The 17,501-nt window shown below is 47.9% G+C and overlaps 2 protein-coding genes across 2 annotated transcripts; one reads left to right on the top strand and one right to left on the bottom strand.

The window, feature by feature from the left end:
• Nucleotides 1-1,884: 1,884 nt before the first annotated feature.
• LOC115906469 (NADH-cytochrome b5 reductase-like) lies at nucleotides 1,885-11,585 on the bottom strand. Its single transcript, XM_030953648.1, has 7 exons — nucleotides 11,418-11,585; nucleotides 10,293-10,484; nucleotides 9,307-9,455; nucleotides 8,099-8,186; nucleotides 4,978-5,082; nucleotides 3,674-3,877; nucleotides 1,885-2,088 (listed from the first exon to the last, which is right to left on the bottom strand). The coding sequence occupies exons 2-7, from the start codon at nucleotides 10,479-10,481 to the stop codon at nucleotides 1,885-1,887; spliced, it is 939 nt and encodes a 312-aa protein (XP_030809508.1). The 5' UTR covers nucleotides 10,482-10,484; nucleotides 11,418-11,585.
• A 284-nt stretch (nucleotides 11,586-11,869) lies between these two features.
• MRPL37 (mitochondrial ribosomal protein L37) lies at nucleotides 11,870-15,872 on the top strand. The gene is given in 8 exon segments (XM_030953345.1): nucleotides 11,870-12,261; nucleotides 12,496-12,679; nucleotides 13,149-13,264; nucleotides 13,757-13,942; nucleotides 14,231-14,295; nucleotides 14,298-14,390; nucleotides 14,880-15,083; nucleotides 15,651-15,872. Coding segments are annotated over 8 exon segments (1,311 nt in total). The 5' UTR covers nucleotides 11,870-11,876; the 3' UTR covers nucleotides 15,729-15,872.
• The last annotated feature ends 1,629 nt before the right edge of the window (nucleotides 15,873-17,501 follow it).

Raw genomic sequence — 17,501 nt, 5'->3', positions numbered from 1 at the left:
TATGTGCTGAAATACCCAGACATATTGGGGTTGTGTTTAAAGGAACAGTCCCAGCTTTCACGCTGAAAGCCGGCGCTTTTCCAAGGCGAGCGTGAAGTTTTTTACCTTGGGCCTTTTGCAAAAAGGTGGGGTGTGGTTCTAGCAAAACCTCAAAAAGACATAATATTTAAAGCTAGAGGACTAGAAGCAAGGTGTTCAAATACTTAATATCTGACAAAAAAGATTCTGTCCATACTACTAGCTAAGGCCAGAGCAGGGAGAGCAATTGAAGAAAGCATCTCATTATTTTATCAGCCTGTGTACAAAGAAACATCTTCACTACACAGTGACTTAGGGAGGCTGAAGCACAGCATGGACTGGAGATGAGAGCTTGCCTTGGACTGACCATGGACAACTTCCCTGGATCTCCATGCCTTTAAAGCCAGAACCCCTGTTTGGTTTAGGAAGATGGCTTTCTTGTCAGCCCTTTCTCCAAGGAAGTTAACATGAAAGCTGCAGCTACACTTGATTAATTCCAGGCATTTGGTAACTGGAGACAAATCTCAGCAGTGCAAAGGGAACTTACACTCCCTCCCAAATGTGTGAATCAAGCCACCACTTCAGTGCACGCTGTGTTTTTTGTGCAACAAACTACATTTCCTTTGTGCAAGGTGTAGTGTTAGACACAGGTACAAAAGAAGCATGAATGATAATGCAATAATCATCTGAGACAGCCTGGAAAACCCCAACACAGGATGAACTGGGAATGAACAGAAAAACACAAGGTGTGCAGGACTGTTGTATTTCCAGGTGTGGATACTAAACACACCAGTCTGAAAAGACAAAAGAGTGGGTAGCACATACCTCAGAAGAAAAGCAGCAGCATTTTGGACTGAAAAAAGAGGAGGAGGCCCAGGTGCCCAGGCTGGGTGCTGTGCCAGGCTGCCATCCCTGAGGGAGTTCCCTGTCCCACAGGGAAGCACCCCAGCAGACCCCATGCAGCTTTCCCTCCTCAGGTGGTGCTCCTGTGTGCTTAGGGAACCTCCTCAGGCACCTGAGAGAGTCCTGTGACAACATCAAACAGCTGTTTATTTGTAAAGAGGTTCAATTTAATGAGCCAGGGTTATGATACAACACTTAGGGGACATGGAAAGCAAACAACCATCCTCCTTGACAGACAGCAGCCATCACCCAGTCACACTCTCCCAGATTTAGGACACGCTCTTTGTGTCCCCAGGTAGCATTTCTAGGGCTAAGCACAGGGTAGGTAACACAGGCTGTTCCAGGACAGGAGCTCAGCCTGCCCAGGTTCTCACTAGACAGAATATATCATTCCATCCTTAGGGATACACTTTCCATACATAATTGGAATGGCTGTTTTCAGAGATCAGTGCCACCTTCTCTGTGTTAATGTACAATGGGGCAACTGAGGCACAGTGAGGCTGAAGGGACTTGCCTGACATCAGCCTGCACATGACAGAACCAAAGTGATCCCAACTCTGCTGTCCCCCGGGCCTGGCAAGGATCCCTGAGGATTATATCTCTCCTCTGGACACCTAACAGGGCACAGCACCACTGCAGAGTAACACAGATTGCAAAGCAAGTCACCAATCCTCATGTTACAGCAGAGCTGTGTGCATGGATGCTTTCTAGTACCCCCTTAGGAGATCTCTCTCTTAAAATTGCACTTGAAGACTTCCATTAAAATTGCCATGCAGGTCCCTGAGGTATGGGTGGCACACCATGTACCAGCCACTCTGGAATGGCACCTGATCCTTAAAACACCCCAGAGTGAGGATCAACAAATAGCTGCTCCAAGGAGCTCAGTCTTCTGAGCAGGCCCATTTTGTGCAACATCTGCAAAGAAACAAGGACGTCCAAGTTCCTCAGGTCAGGAATGTACTGCTAAAAGACAAAACAGGAATCTTCTTCAATTCCTGCAGCTTTCAAGTATCTACTCATATCTTCATTGAATGCAGAAGAGCCACAAATTAATACAAATGGCTTTCTTCGACAGGAATTTACTATTGTCTTCATCAAGTCCTCATTGAGACGACCGGTGTACGTGTTTTCCTGGTAGCTCCAAGGAAGTTTTTCCAGCGACGTTTCCTGGAAAGGTAAAAAGTTTGCTGCGTGTGACACTAAAAAAGACAACATTCCTTAGAGCTGAATCTCCCTCCTCCCCTCAGAGTGGTGCACAGGATGATTTTCACCCTTTTGACACCATGTGGGTGACACTGACCCTTCCTGAGAGCTGCATTCCTCTTCCCAAGCCCAGATGAAATATTTCCCTGCCGCTCAGTCTGAGGGGGCTGAACAAAACCAGAGTGCAATTATCACAAATAAATGCTGCAGAACCTTTTCCATTGAGAACCATCCCCCAGGTTTCCTACTCCCAAATCCCAAATCTATTCCTCTCCATTGCCTCTCCCATTCCCAAGTCTCTTTCAGTCCCATCTCCCTTGACCAAAACTGAAAGAAGGCAGCTCTGCTCCAAAGACAGCTCCCATGGGAAGTGTCAGCTCCTGTGGTGCTGGATCCAGCAGGGACTCCCCTGCTGCAATTAATCAGGAGCAGAAGGTGCTCAGATGTGGTGGTGACAGGCAGCACAATGAAATGCAGACAGATACATAATCCCAAGAGGGAGGATGCACGAGCAAGCCTTGGACTACCACAAACCTGCTACGAGAGGAGAGGAGGGGCAGACAGTGTTGACAGGGGTCAGGTGGGTTTCGTGCCCTTCGCTGATTGAATTTCAAGACCTCCTCATGCTCTTGAGACAGCAGTCAAAGAGTTTAAACACCCTGAAAAGGGTATTTAAGCCATGTCACCAGAGACAATTATGGTTATGCTCCCACAGAGCAGCTGAGGGGGTGCCCAAGTCACCAGCACTTCTCCCTCTACCAAATCTCATCCTGCCGAGGCCACGTGTGGAACAGAATGTATGAGGCAGTTCCACTGTGAGAGATACAAGAAATGATTCATCTGAGGAACTAAAAATGCAATGGGATTCATTCCCTTAGCATAAATAATTCTTTCTATATCCTCCCAGCAATGAATCCTCATTTCTGATGGAAATAATTTTTAACCACCAAATCCGTGCAGAACACAGGCAACTTTGGGACCAAATGGGAATGAAAAAGACTGCTCAAAATGTAAGACCATTGAGAGGTATGCCCTCATCCCATGAATGTGGCAGAAAAGTAATTTTACAGATGGAGAGACAACTTTTAGAAGTTTAAAAATGGGTCAGCAAGGAAAAATAATTGCTGGGAAGTTAGTGCTAGCACACCAGAGGAGAGCTCTAGCCACAGGTGAAGAATGGAAGATAAGGACAGATTAAGGCACTGGTATTAGGAAGAAAGAAACAGCTTATTTGCTGTATAGGTGCAACAACAACAACTGTCTGAAATGGGGGGGAATAACCAACAGTGACTATGGAACAGCAGGTCCATCCCAACAGAACAGGGAGGCAGGGAGGAACAGTGATGGCCACTTCCCCAAAATTCTCCAGAGCAGCAGCAGTGTGAGTACATGTAGAAGATTTAAGAACAGCAGCTACTGGATCACAAATTAGGCTGGATGACTGGGAAAGAATTAAGCTTATGCTTTGTTTATGGAAAAATGGAGGAGGCAGAGGCTCATCCAGCACACAGAACCCTCACACAAACACATTTCATATCCATTTAATTACCTGGCTTAGGACATAAAATATTCTAATATTCCAGTACCGAGCCAAATCCTGCAGAAGAGGTTTTAAATAAATTTTGTCAAAGGTAGGGAAGCAGCCAACAAGAGTTACAAAGGTTTCATCCTCTTCATCATCTGTTATGGACTGGAGGATGGGAATCATTGGTGCAAGGCCGGTGCCAGAGGCCAGCATGAGGAGCTCTCCATGCTAACAACAAAAAAGAGAATTTGGAATGAGCTGTGGTGGCTGGAAATGGGTGTGCTCATGGTCAGCTCCTCTTGTTGCCACCCTGGTAAAGGGTCTCTTGAGAAACAACATACCAGAAGGTCATGAACTGGTAAATTGAGATCCCAAAAATATTTTTCTGCAAAGGATTTCAGATAGCACTTAAAGAATTTGCATATCAAATCTAACAAAACTGGATTTTATCCAAATATAATAATTTACCCTAACTTTAGCCTTGATTTCAATTATTCATGTTTCAGTTTCAATTCTGCAGTACGCTTTGCTGACCCACTGTGTGTTTTCTTCCACTGGAAATGCTCCCTGGGTTTCCCTTGGTTGCTGCAAAGTAAAATCCTGAATGTCCTCTGAAGGAAACAAGTGTGTCAGGAAGCAGGACACAATTGCTCTGCATAGAGCTTGGCCACTCAGATTTTACTTATTTTTGTTGGGGGAAACAAACAAAAAAACAACAAAAACAAATTCACAAAAACCCCAAAAGACTTTGTGATCTTAATGACCAGTGTTTCAAATTTGCTCCTCATTTGAAAGGTCAGAATTAAGTAACTGAGTTAGTGTGTGTGAGAAGCCTCCCCCTGAAACCAGATCTGCCTTTCCCTGCAGCCAGCCTGGTATTGGCAGGTGGGATCAGCGTTTGGGGAGCGACCTGACACCTCAACAGCTCAGGGAATACCCGAGAGAGGAGAGGATTAACACCTCCCCTTCACCCCTACTCACTCACAACACAGAGATGTGGGTCAAATCAGGCAAAAACCCATCCACACTCATTGCTGGTGCAAAGAAAGTTCCCTTTGTTAGGCACATCAGGAACTCCTAATGCAAGTGATGAACACAGAGCCTTGCTAATATTTTCCTGTCTCACATCCACCTCCTCTTCCCTGTTAAATATTCTGCAGTTCAAGAAAGTGCTCCAACTGACTGCTAATGCTGTTACACTGTACAGTAACCCAGGAAGTCTCTAAAATAATCATGAAAACAGTAATCAAATTGATGTCTTCCCTTCAGAGTATTGAACAAAGCTTGCTGCCACAGGCTGAAGCATCCTATGGCTCTTAGGAACTAACCTTATTAGGTTGATATGGGAACCCTCCAAACGGCCCACGCCAAAAGACCACATCTCCTCTTTTCCATGTTTTTATGTATTGTGACATTAGCCCAGCTTCATAGCACTAATAAAAAACATTGCACAAAAGAAAAGAATAATTATACCCCATTGGAAAGTTTCCCAGCTTCAAGTCGATTATAAAGTTATCTACATTTAAACGAAAAGGGGACAAAAAAACATTTCGTGTATTTAAAAAAGAAAGAATGATCTGTTTGAAAAATAACTCAAAGTTATACCCAAAACAAAGAGATTTAAATTAAAACATATTGGAACCACTCCAGCTTGACTATAATGTAAACACAACCCCCCTCTCACACAGCCTGAATTTCCAAAACTGGAAAAAGCTTATCAGAGTTCTTGCTTACAAAGCACACAGAGAAGAGTGTCTTGAATGCAAAGCACAGTGCAGGCCTTCAAGTGTTCTCCAAATCTCAGGGTATGGGGGTCTGGAAATGCCCTCTGGGTACTGTTAGTTATATAAACACTGCATAGCTCTTGCTTTGTTTCAGTTTCTCAGATGCTGCACTGATACAATTAGTGACCCAAAGTCAGGCTTCTCATTTGTAAAACTCTTTGTTTTCAGATCAGATCATCTGGATGCTGAGAGATGCCGCCACAGTTCCAAAAGAATATGTTAATGTTGGCCCCATGGAAGAAAAATACGAGCAAAAAACCTGCCTCACTTTCCACCAGGCACAAACAACATTATCCAGGCTGTTGCCTGCAGGAATGCTGCTCTCACTCATGACTGAGGAGAAGGGCTCAGTGCTTGCTGGAAACTGAGAAGGGATGAGAAGATGGAAAATGAAGGGTTTGTCCCAGCAGTCATGTTGCCATCCATGCCCTAAATGTGTGACCACTGGATGTTTTAAGAGAGAAATGTGAGCAAAAAAGCAGTCACAGTCTAGGATGTGGCTGGAGAACCAGGACTGGCCTGAGCAGCTTGAGCTGAAAAGCCCAAAGCTGCAGCACGCAATGGGTCTCACAAGCCTGGGGAAGAGCAACACACCCAGGGGTCAGAAGATGGGATGTGATACAAGCCCACACAAAAGAAGTGTATTTGGGGGTATTTCCTGCACAGGCATTGGAGAGAAGCCCGGCTCCACACCCCAGTGCCTTGGCTGGCCACCAAGCTGCACTGCAGGCAAACAAAATTGGTGAACCACAAAGCAGCTCAGAAAAAGCCAGTGAGGGAGCCCGTGCTTGTGCTTGCAAGCAGTGTTAGCTAAGAAAGAACACAGATGCTCCTCCCCTCCCAGCCTCTCTCTTAAACCTGAAATATTAAAAAGTATTAGCACCAGTTGTTACATTCAAAAGGTAAATCACACACATGTCCAGGCTCTGAGTTATTGTCAGAATTCTTTTCTATTCAGAGGGCTCTGGGCAGGTGCTAAGTCTCGTGCAAAGAGTGTGCACTTGCTTCAGAGAAGCAAATTTTACACCTCCCTTTTTCAAATACATCCAGAAACCCAAGGCAAGAACAGAAAAGTTCACTTACTGCCTATTCCCAAAGGACAGGGGTAATGGAAACTAAAACAATCCTTCTTTCACCAAAATTATTTTAAAAAAATTGAAGTGAAAAGTGATTGAGTAGGTTTAAAATGAGTTTTTCTAAATAAAAAGGAAAAAAAAATCTCCTGGGGGAAAAACTTCCACACCCCATTTTACATGGAGAGAAACCCTAACATTATAAAATCACTCAAAAAGAGGGTTATGCTCTGTAAATGGCAACTCCCTCACTCTTAACTGTAGTATCACAAATGCAATGCCATAATAACAGGAGACAGAAGGGTTTGAACAGTGCTTGGATTGCATAGTAATAATAATATACTACTTTCCAAAATTGCCTCAATAGTGTGAAATATACCACAACCTACAGAGTGAGTTATAAAAATGGCTGCTTTACACTGGGTGTTACCAACCTCTTTTGTCACTGCCAAAGAATAACTATAGCTCCTTTTGGGATGAAAGGTTCTATATAAAGGAAAGGTATCATTACAATCATTACTATTATTATTGAAATGCAAAACCTGTGAGTAATGAGCTGCTATACATGAAATTTCAGTCATCCTGTGAATGTATCCTATTAATGCAACTCAAATGCAACGTTTCTCTCCCCTACCACACACCAATTGCCACAAGAATGGGGAAATGACCCTCCCACAGGTGTCCTAGAGAAGCTGTTCACTTTTCTAAAGAGCAAGGTTTGTGTTAGAACATACAATGCATAATAAACCCCAGAAACATGGAATCCTGGAAGACAGGCAGAGAACAAGTGGCCCTTCTCTGCAAGCCACCTGGGATACCCAGCACTCTGAATTTCACACCTGTACTGAAGTCTGTGTCTGCCCTGAGGAGTCCCTAGTGACATACAGATGCAGTATTGGAAAAATGTTCAAGTCAGTATTTGCCACACAAAATGATCATTTATGAGCACCCTGAAGACTTACATGAGACAAATTTCCAGCCAAATCTCCTATAAAATCCTTTTGAACTCAACCAGCATTTTGTGGTTGACTCCATAAAGGTGAGGACACTTGTCCAAAATGTACTCTGCCACCATGTCCACCTCAACAGATGCAGCCTGTGCCTATGGGACACCTGTGCCCCTGTGGGCCACAAAGCTCCTCTCAGACTGCAGCTCCAGAGCCCTGTCTGCACACCAGGGGCAGCTGCCCACTGACAGAGGGGTGTCCTTCTAGTAAAATACAGAGGGGAGGATAAGGGCAAACATTTCCCAAAATCAGTGGTTCAGCTGACAAATGGGTGCGATTTCAAAGACAGCCTGAAAAAGCAAAATGAAAGGAGAGAAATGGAATGGACAGATCTTTCCATCCCAGGGGCTCTCCCATGCGATCCCAGGGCTTCTGCTGCAAAGCACTTGTTTGTGTGTCAACTCATCCTGCTTTCAGTTTTGTGGGAAAAACTGCAGCTTTTATCAGCAAAGCAAAACCACTTCAAAACAACAGAGAAACAGTCCATGAGGGATTTGAGAGAGTCTCACTTAAAACACTGACAGCATGCTTGGTTCCTAAAGAAAACACCTTATACTCTCATCCATATTGTCCAGGCTTACTTACTTTAATTAGAACTTCAAAGTAACCTTCTGCATTCCTGGGGCTAATTGGAGTATAGGCTCTCTGGACCTCCAAACCATTCACCACTCCTCTGAAGAGAAGAGAAACAGGAAACCCCTGTGACTTGGGTCATCTGGGGGGCTCCTGCAGCTCTCTGGGAGACAGGTCCTCTGCCCAGTGGCCCAGCCTGTGCACAGATGCAAAACATTTCCCTTCCAGAGTCAGAAATCCAGGGGGAACAGAATGGCTAACAGCACCTTTTGTTTTCCCAGGGGTGGCCTCAGCTGTACCACATCCAGCTCCTGGACCCACCCCTGAAAGGGATTTTGTAAGAACATGCATGAGTGGTAAAGGGGAGAGAAAACACTTAAGTTTGCTGTTCCTTTTAGGCTGGGGTCACTTTCTGCATCCAGTCAGCATCTGGTAATCAAACAACAAAAGCCAAGGCACAGCCTTGACCTCGGGCCTTGTCAATACAGACTGTATTTTCCTGTAAGTCTTCCCTTTCCATGGAATGATCCACCCTGCTCTTTGCTACTGACCATGGGCATTGATTGAAGTGACCAAACCTTTTTCTGTGCAGTGTGATGAGCCAGGGCTGGAGGGAGGAGTGTGTGCTGTCAGCAGAGCCAGCTGCACACACCAGCCCTGAACGTACCAGGGACGTCAACAGATGCACATCAATGGCATCCTAACAGGACTTTCTCTATCTGGCAATGATCACCACAGATGGCTGAGAGACAAACTTTCCCCAAGTGGCCCCTTTCTGGCAAGCAGCAAACTACATAGGAGGGTTGGTTTTGCTAGAAATCAGTCAGGCAGTGCCTGGGTACTGGGGTGCTCAGTTACCCCAAGACACAGGGCCTAAAATACCCAGCTCTGGCGCAAGTGCAGCTCATTGTCTTCATTCCAACAAGCTGGAGTAAATAATCTGTTGTAACATCTATTCTTTTAGACCTTCCTTTCTACAAATGTATTTTCTTAATCGCACCTAGTTCTTTCTGAGCCACCAACGCAGGGATAATGCTGAAGAAAACTACAGCTTTTACCACAGAATTAGCAAAGGCAGCGAGCTCACGAGCTCTTTCATCTGTGTCATTGTGGAGGTACAGAAATCAGGATTTGCCTGCTATGAAGCCTTTGTCTATTGACAAAACCCTACGTGTTAGGTTACATAATGCAGACTGTTTAACTAGCACAGAGAACAATACCTTAACACGATATGTTGTCCTAAACTCAAGTGCAGGCTGCTATTTCCCGGTAATTCAAATTTGTACTGGTAGGTGTCCTCTGTCAGCTGCTCCACCGAGCTCACGCTGAATGCAGTGAATGTATCTGGATTCAGCTCTGAATTATTGCTCTGCAAGAACAACAATAAATAATTACTTGGTTAGATGGTGTCTTTTATTATTTCATTTTTCTCTGGAAGCAAACGTGTGTGCTCATTTAGTGCCAGAGAAACTCAGGACGTATATTAAACACTGAGGCCCGGCGCAAATTCCAGCTCTCTGCTGATTCATTATCATGTTCTGCAGCGTGCACTTTGGGATCTTGCATTTCTCCCCACCACCACCTTTTTAAATTACTTTTTTTTACACCTTACAGCAAGGTCATCCTATTATGACTCACTGCGATCATTTTCTCGTGTCTGGAAATAAACAGAAATAATTCTGCTAAAAGAGCCAAGCGCTGCTTTGGGGGCAACTCTGCAACCTGCTGATGGCCACAGTGAACAGAAAATATTGTCAGTTGTTTCAGCTGATCTTTTTTGCTTGACCCAGCATAGTTAATCTAATGTAAGAGGGCACCGATAGGCTTAAAAATTACACTCTGAAGACAACTGCTCCACCACACACAAAGCAGTGTTTTCTCAGCATCAAAATACAAGTCTAAAAATCAGGCAGAGATGAGAAAGGTGAAGAAAACAAAGCTTCTCCGAGGAAACTCGGAGAGGAGAAGCTGCAGAGCCAGAGCTGTAATGCGACACCAGGGAGAACTCTACACTTGGAAAATCACATTACAGCAGGGAGAGAGTGGCCAAGGGGGAGGGAGAAGGCTGAGTTTGGGGAATTGCATTTACAGCCCTCTCTTAAGGCACCACTTGAATTTATCCCTGCATCCCTCACCCACCACCACCCCACACTCGAACGAGTACAATCAAAGCACAGGCTCCAGGATGCGATGAAGAGAAATCGACCTGCTCCTTCTTTCCCATGAGAAGGCTTTTGTCTTGCATTGCTTTGGCTCTCTCCCACTGTGCAAGCTCCTTCTCGTACACATCGTAGATGCAGGGCTTGCAGCCGCTGCCGCAGCACTGGGACGGAGAAGGTTCCTGGGGCCTCAGAGCCAGCCAGTCCTCCTCGTTGGCACTCTCGTTGTCACTCATTGCCTGCAAAACACAAGCGCTGCATCAAACCCAGCACGACGAAAAACTGTGTGTGCTCATCAGCTGGGTGTTTTCAGAGAAGGACAAAAAACCTCTCTTGAGCATCTCGCATGTGTGTTAAACTGAAAACCTGGAGCTGTGTCTGCACACCCCATTTTTGTTTGAGTGCTCAATGCCTCTGCACAAACACCAGTCCTCACAGGCCAGAGCAGAGCCTCAGCCCAGCCTCCGGCCCTCCTCCCCAGACAGGCTGCCCAGGCAATGCTACACCCTTTAATCCCGCTCGTTCTGCCGTGCTGATTTCCTACAATAGAGCCGCTTGGTCACCCGGAGCAGAAACATCTTAAAAATCTGCTGCTCGGCCCAGGAGAAAGGGTGACAAACCCAACCAGCAGGACAATGGGTAACAAACCCAGGCACCAGATGCGGCCTGAGTTCTGTGCGGCTTTGGAACGAGGGAGGGCGGCGAGCTGAGAGCAGCGTTCAGAGCCAAGAGACCTGAGGCAGAGAGGGCAAAGTCTCAGGCAAACAACCACTTTGGTTATGGGCTTTGAATATACAGGTAGGGGAGGCCAGCAAGCACAGGATTTTATCTCTTGCTCCCGGTCTTCCCAATGAGTTTTATCCATTGAACACTCCTCAGGTGAAAACCACGCTGCAGACATTGCGGGGCCCGTCCACTCTCACACATGGGCTGAGTGAAGGCTGCTCACAGCGCACTCGTCTCCGCATCCCTTGGACACAAAGCGGGCCACAGGAAATTATGAAGCCACGGGTGACGAAGCGGAGGAAGCGAACATTTAGCGCTTCCAGCAGTTTCACTGTCAAGGTCAATTAATTAAGTAACCTTCACCTCCGTAACAGAACCACACTCATTTCAAGGAGGGTGGTGGGGAATGGAACAGAGAACCAAAGGCGACTGGCCTGGCTTCCTACCGCTCTGTCCGGGGCACCAACGGGCTATGAACGGGGGGTAACCCCCGCGGCCGGGGGTGAGTCCGAGACGCCCGGACTCGGGGCTGCGCGGATTTACAGAGTTTCGGGCACTGACTGTGCGCACCCGGAGGCTCGGACAGGCCGGCCCGGGGCACAGCAGCCCCAGCCCCGAGACACCAGAATTACCCCGCCGGCTCCCGCCCAGGGACGGTCTCTGAAGTGCCCCCCCGCCCCACAGGTGAGGAGGCGCCTCTCCCCGCCCACTTCCCCACTCACCAACCCAGCGCCTGCCCTCACCCGCCAGGCAATTTGCCGACCCTCCCTTACCGCGGGGCGCGCCTGCCCGCCATTGGCCGCCGCCGCCGTCAGTCACCGCGGGTGACGGTGGGGGACGAGCCCTCGCCAAGATGGCGGCGAGCGGGTGCTGAGCCGGCGGCGGGAGGAGGAGGAAGGAGGAGGATGGCGGCGATGCCGAAGGCGCTGAGGCGGGCGGGGGTGGCGGCGGTGGCGGTGCGGGGCCTCACCCGCGGCATCGTCACCCGCGCGGGGCGGCCCCGCCACCGCACGCCGCTTCCACGCACGCCCTGGACCGTGCGCGGGCCGCCGCCGGAGGTGCTGGCGGAGATGGCGGAGCCGCGGCCGGTGCGGGAGCAGGTGGAGCTGGACACCGTCACGTACGCGGAACGGCTGCACTACGTGCCCGGCCTGGCCCGGCCGCGCTTCCCGCCCTGGGAGCGCGGCTGGCGCGACCCCTGGCACTCGCCGGGGCCGCGCTACGAGGAGATGCCGCTGTACAAGGAGCGCGGGTGCTACATCTGCCATCAGGGTGTCCGCATGCTGGAAGGTACCCGACACCCCGCGCTGTCCCCTGCCCAAGCACTCGCCCTGCTCCTCCTGCCCAGGGTTCTCCTCGCACAGAGTGTAAAACACGAGCTGTGGAGAGCCCGCCCAGCCCCATGAGCTGCCAGGCAGCCTCGGTCACATAGGGAATGGCTTGGGTTGGAAGGGGGCCTGGAGCATCCCCACTGTCGTAGATAGATATGTGTGATAGATAGATCGCGCTGGGTTGTGTTTCCAGGAGTGCGGCAGGCGCAGTGGCTCACCAAGACGAAGCTCGTGGAAGGTTTGCCCCCAGCCGTGCAGGCCATTATGGATAACCCGGCCCTTGGGCTCCAGGAGCTCGAGGAGAGGGCGAAACACATGGTGTCCCACGCGCGGCTCTGGGACACGGCAGAGGCTGCTCCCAGGAGGGAACGATACTGGTGAGTCCTCAGCTGTAGGGGAGGTTTTAAACGCTACAGAGACAATTCATACTGAGCTCTTCTGTGGAAAGAGGGTCTGCTGTGCAAGACCCTCTTCATCAGATTGTCAAACAAAAAAAGCAACAACCAAAGCAACAAATAAAACCCAGTTCTGAATATTGGCAGTAGCACTGACATAAATACTGCGCTAGATCAAAGCTTCTTTCAGGCCAATGTCTCTCTGTTTCAACTCAAGATCTACTAGCTGATGCAGAGTATCAGTTTTTAAAATAATTGCAAGCATTACCTCTGCCAACTTGAAACAGGCCTGGTGTGTGTGATACCAATCTGCAATCTCTGTTAACTGTTTGGGAGTGCTATGCCATTGTATGTTTTACATACAGTAATTTTACAGCATTTGTGCCCCAGAAGCATCTGCCTGCTATTATGATCTCATTTTTATGTAACTGTTTCTTTTCTTGTTTTACAGCCCAATGCTGTTTGAAAACCTGATACATATATGCCGGTTAATGTCAGGGAAGTATCCTTCTCTGAGTAAAAGGATGTTGGCTAGAAACTGCAGGATAGCAGCAACGTGGGAAAGAGGTCAGTTGCCGCTGTCGTGGAAGCATTTAGCTCTGTAAGATAAGAGGGGTAGCAAAACTCCTGGCTTTCAGGCTGAGGATTTGGAAGAAATTAAACAATTTCTGGAACCGGGTAATTCTTTCTGGTTTAAATAGCACTGTTGGCATGGGCAGCCTTGGATGATGGCAGGATGCTGTCCCTGAGGAGGTTATTAGGTGTTAATCAATATTGACAAGATGGTGGGAGAAGGGAACCAGTCTCTTAGACATGATTGTTTATTGTGTCCTAGATCAGTGCTCTTGTTTTTCTAAGGATGTTTAGTTAAGAACTTAGCCCTAGCAATTAACGCTGGCATTTTAGAAGAAGAACCCACAGCTGAGTTACTATTTAGGATGGGTTTGGAGGTGAGGGGGAGAGAGTGAGCCTTGCAGAACAGACTGGCAAAAGGAAATGTACACCTTTCCCTGATGTTATTTCACCAGTGTTTGACTGTGGCCTAATTTCCCTCCCCAGAATCCATCCTCCTTCAGGTCCGTGGCCTGAGTGGAATACTCGTGAACTCTATGACCCCAATACCACCAGTAGCCTCCAAGGAGGAGATACTGGCCACCAAAGAGCATGTTCTGGAGACCTTTTATCCCATTGCACCTACAATCGACCTTCAGGAGGTGAATGTGTACAAAGAGCTCAACGATACAGGTCGGTGCTGATGATAATTATCTGTGTGTGTTAACCTGGGGCTCCTTGTCCTTCTGGGGGCAGCTGAGAGTAGGGAGTGTGTGGGAATGAGGGGGCAGAGGAACAGGCACAGGTTTGCAGTGCAGGTGCTCCAGACCTGTGGTGAGTATATTGTTGCCTAAGCAGAACTGAGGACAAGAACTCAAACCCCAGCAAGCTACTTGAGCAGTTTCTTGAAGATAATGGGAGAAAACCTTGGCTGCATAGCATCTTCCTGAGCGCTTTCTGACATGAGTATGTGCCCTTTAGGTTTCAGAGATGGTTATCCCTACTCTCACCCTCACACCCTGTTCTTCCTGGAGTCTGCCAGCGTTGTCGCACTGACAGGTTCAGACCAGAACAGCTCCGTGCTAAAATGCTGATGTTTGCTTTTGGCAACGCGCTGGCCAAGGCCAAGGCGCTCCACGGGGTACGTATGGGAGCCTCCTGCTGGGCCTCTCTTCTTCCTCTGCTGCTGCAGCCCCTGCAGGGAGGCCTCAAAGCCCCTTACTTGTGGAATTTTTTACACCCCCTTGTGTAATTTTCACATCCAAGTTTCCCAGTCCAGAGGTGAAAACCCATCCTTCAGAAATCCTCTGATGAGCAGTGTTTGTGATGCAGTGGGGGAGTATGGGCAGGAACCAGGGAATAGGTTCAGCTGTAAAACTCTAACCCATCCCACAGCTCAGTATGTAAATTGACAGTTCGTTGCTGGCTGAAGGAGGAATTTTAATTAAACTACAAAATCTACATTCAAAACTTGTTTGACTAGAGTAATTTTCTGGGCAAGGTAACAATATATTTATTAAAATCTTGGCTTTAAACCAACCCAAAGATGCAGAATCAGCAACTACTCCTACAATTTCTGTTGTAACTAGCTTTTGAAACATTCTCCCCCACATGCCCCTTCTTTTCCTAGAATGATCCCAAGGTTTTAGAGCAGCCAATAGTGGTGCAAAGCATTGGCACAGATGGACAGCTCTTCCAGTTCATGGTGTTCCAGTTAAATACGACAGACCTTGTCCCTAATGACGGTGTAAAAAACCTAGTTTGGATTGACTCTGATCAGAACCTGTATGAGAGAGCCCAGTGTGTCCCAGAAGTCAAGAAAGGAGTTGTTACGGTAAGGAAAACCTGGGAAATGGTGGTGGAAATGCTGCCCTTCCACTGCAGCTGGGGTTCTGGGAGCTGGCACAGAGCTGCAGCAGGTTTTAAACTAGCTGGAGGGACCCACAGGGGACATTGGCCTCATTTTTACCTAAGCAGGTGTTTCTCAAGAGACCAGTTCCTGAGTATTTGTAATGCTGATGTGTGACATGCCAGGCTTAACATGAACTCCTACATACAGATACTCCCAGCTGTAATCCACCATCCCATAATGTGCTTGTTCAAAGCCAGCTCTGAGGAAGGGAGCTCTCACAAGCAGCCACCAGCCTCTCTGGGGAGTAAATAGAGCGCGGGGCTGCCAGTACTGGTTATACTGGGAGGGCATCTCACTCACAGGCAAAGGGGTTCTGCCCTCTGAGATTGACACCAGTGGAAGTACTCCCACCCAAACCCTTCTGGGGAGGGAGAGCACAATTTGGAAGCTGCCATGCCTGAAAGTCTTATTCAAGCATGTTTAAAGCCGTTGTTTGTCTACATTAATCACTTCACTGCAAACTGAGCATCCGTGTCTTTCTCTCTGCAGAAGCCCGCTGGAATTTCTGGCTTTCAGCCAGACACATTCAAGAAGTTTCTGGCACTGTATCTGCATGGAACTGTGTGAAATTCAGCTCAAATTAAAATACTTCACCAACTGTACCTGCTGCTTCTCTTTGCCAGAACCGTTGTATAATTAAAGAAAGGTGGATTAATTTACTTTAAAAAATAAATTATATTGTTACAGAAAGTAAAATTTCTTTTTTTAAACTAAATAGTGCATGAAGAAACTCTTTCATTTTAGGGGCTCACCCCTCTGGATGTGGGTTAGAGAAGTCGTCAGATGCATCCTCCTGCACTGTTCCTCCATTGCCTGGGAAGAACATAAGCCAGTCATTATTCCTGTGCGCAGGCTCTGCTCTCAGTGTGCTTCTGCACAGAGCCAGACTCAAACCTATTCCTGAGGTTGCTTTGAGTCCCTCTGAATGCAGAAGAGACTTACAAAGCTTCAAGGGGAAAGCCTGAGCCACGAGGCTTTTTCATTCTGCCTGGCTTTGACTTTGTTTTACTCCTGGCTGCCGTGGGATGCGTCGTGCTGCCCTGTGCTTAGTTCCCAAAGCACTTAATCGGAGGGATTGCTTTGTTGGATCTGTAGAACCACAGTCCTTTTATCCCCCAATCCTGGATGAAGAGACCTGTGCATTTGGGGAAAGTGGTGTAGAATGTAGCGGGAAACTTTGGTGCCTGTAGCTGGTATTTGCTGCTAAAAATACAAAGGAAGAATTTCTTCCTGCCACACAGAGTTAACTGAGCAGGAAGCATATTCTTTTTAACATGGGGGGATTAGTGTGGGTTTTGTAAAATGAAAGCTAAATTAGCTGCAGCCAAATGTAGAATGTTTTGCAGTTCTGGTACCCTCCAGCACATGGGAAGGGAGAGGACAGCCTGCGCTATTTTAAGGTGTGGAAGAGCACATTTCCAAGAAATTCATCTCACTTCAGTGCCTTGTGTCAGAGGCTGGTCTGTGCTTTGTGATCCCCGGCCATCTGGATGAGCACCCCAGTTGTGTGTTCCAGCCCCAGTCCATCAGGCAGCTCCACTCTGCAGGTTTTGGGAACATTCACCAGTCACATTGGAGATCAACAATTGCACCCCGTAAATTGGGATGCAGTGGCTGCAGGCTAAATTAACAAATCCCTCCATAGTTAGCAGAAGTGCTTGAAAGAGAAAAAAACCTCCTAAGCGTTGCATTGCTCTGCATCATCTTAATCCTGCCTGCTCCAGGGATGCCGATTTCAGCCCATCGGAGTAGATCTGTTCAGGTCTGTGATTTGCAGCCAGGTGTTTGGGAATACATTTTAACAGAGCTGTGCTCTGTGCAGCCTGTCACACGCAGTGGGTGTTTCTTTCTCGGGCTGCCGGCTCCCTGCTGTGTCACACGGACCCTGCCTGACATCCCCTCGCTCTTCCAGCTTCGGGTCATTACCCATCCTAGGGAGGAAGCCCTGTAGGGCAGCCAGCTGCCCGTTAGCATTCCTGAGGAGAGAATTTCCCCGAGGAAGCCTGGTGGAAGAGCAGCTGTGGTGGAGAGGGGTTGTGTGGAGGTGAAACACCTCATGTGCTTCTCGTAGATGTGGGAATTTGTGGGGATGGTCTGTGTGGAAGAGGCAGAGTCCCTTCAGCTGCTTTTACCTCTCAACAAAGACATCTCTGTCAGGGCAGGCAGTTGAAGGGGAGAGACTGAGGGAAGCTGGAACCCTGCTGTGTCCAAGCTGAGCTGAGACAAAGCACAAACACAGGGAGGGATGGACGAAGGCAGAGCAAAGGCAGTTTTGAAAAATAGCGGAAGCCGGGAGACATGGGATGGTCAGCAGGAAAACAAGGCTTCAGGGGGTGTGTG

This window comes from Camarhynchus parvulus, chromosome 8 (assembly GCF_901933205.1).
Source record: "Camarhynchus parvulus chromosome 8, STF_HiC, whole genome shotgun sequence".
Taxonomy (NCBI): Eukaryota; Metazoa; Chordata; class Aves; order Passeriformes; family Thraupidae; genus Camarhynchus; species Camarhynchus parvulus.
This window is presented reverse-complemented; position numbering and strand designations above follow the sequence as displayed.

Excerpts from the sequence above, each read along its gene's own strand:
- LOC115906469 (XM_030953648.1), bottom strand. The coding sequence starts at position 10,481 with ATGAGTGACAACGAGAGTGCCAACGAGGAGGACTGGCTGGCTCTGAGG. Across the intron at positions 8,187-9,306 it reads GGACAACATATCGTGTTAAG|AGGAGTGGTGAATGGTTTGG; the intron begins GTATTGTTCTCT and ends TCTTCTCTTCAG. Across the intron at positions 2,089-3,673 it reads TATTTTATGTCCTAAGCCAG|GAAACGTCGCTGGAAAAACT; the intron begins GTAATTAAATGG and ends TTACCTTTCCAG.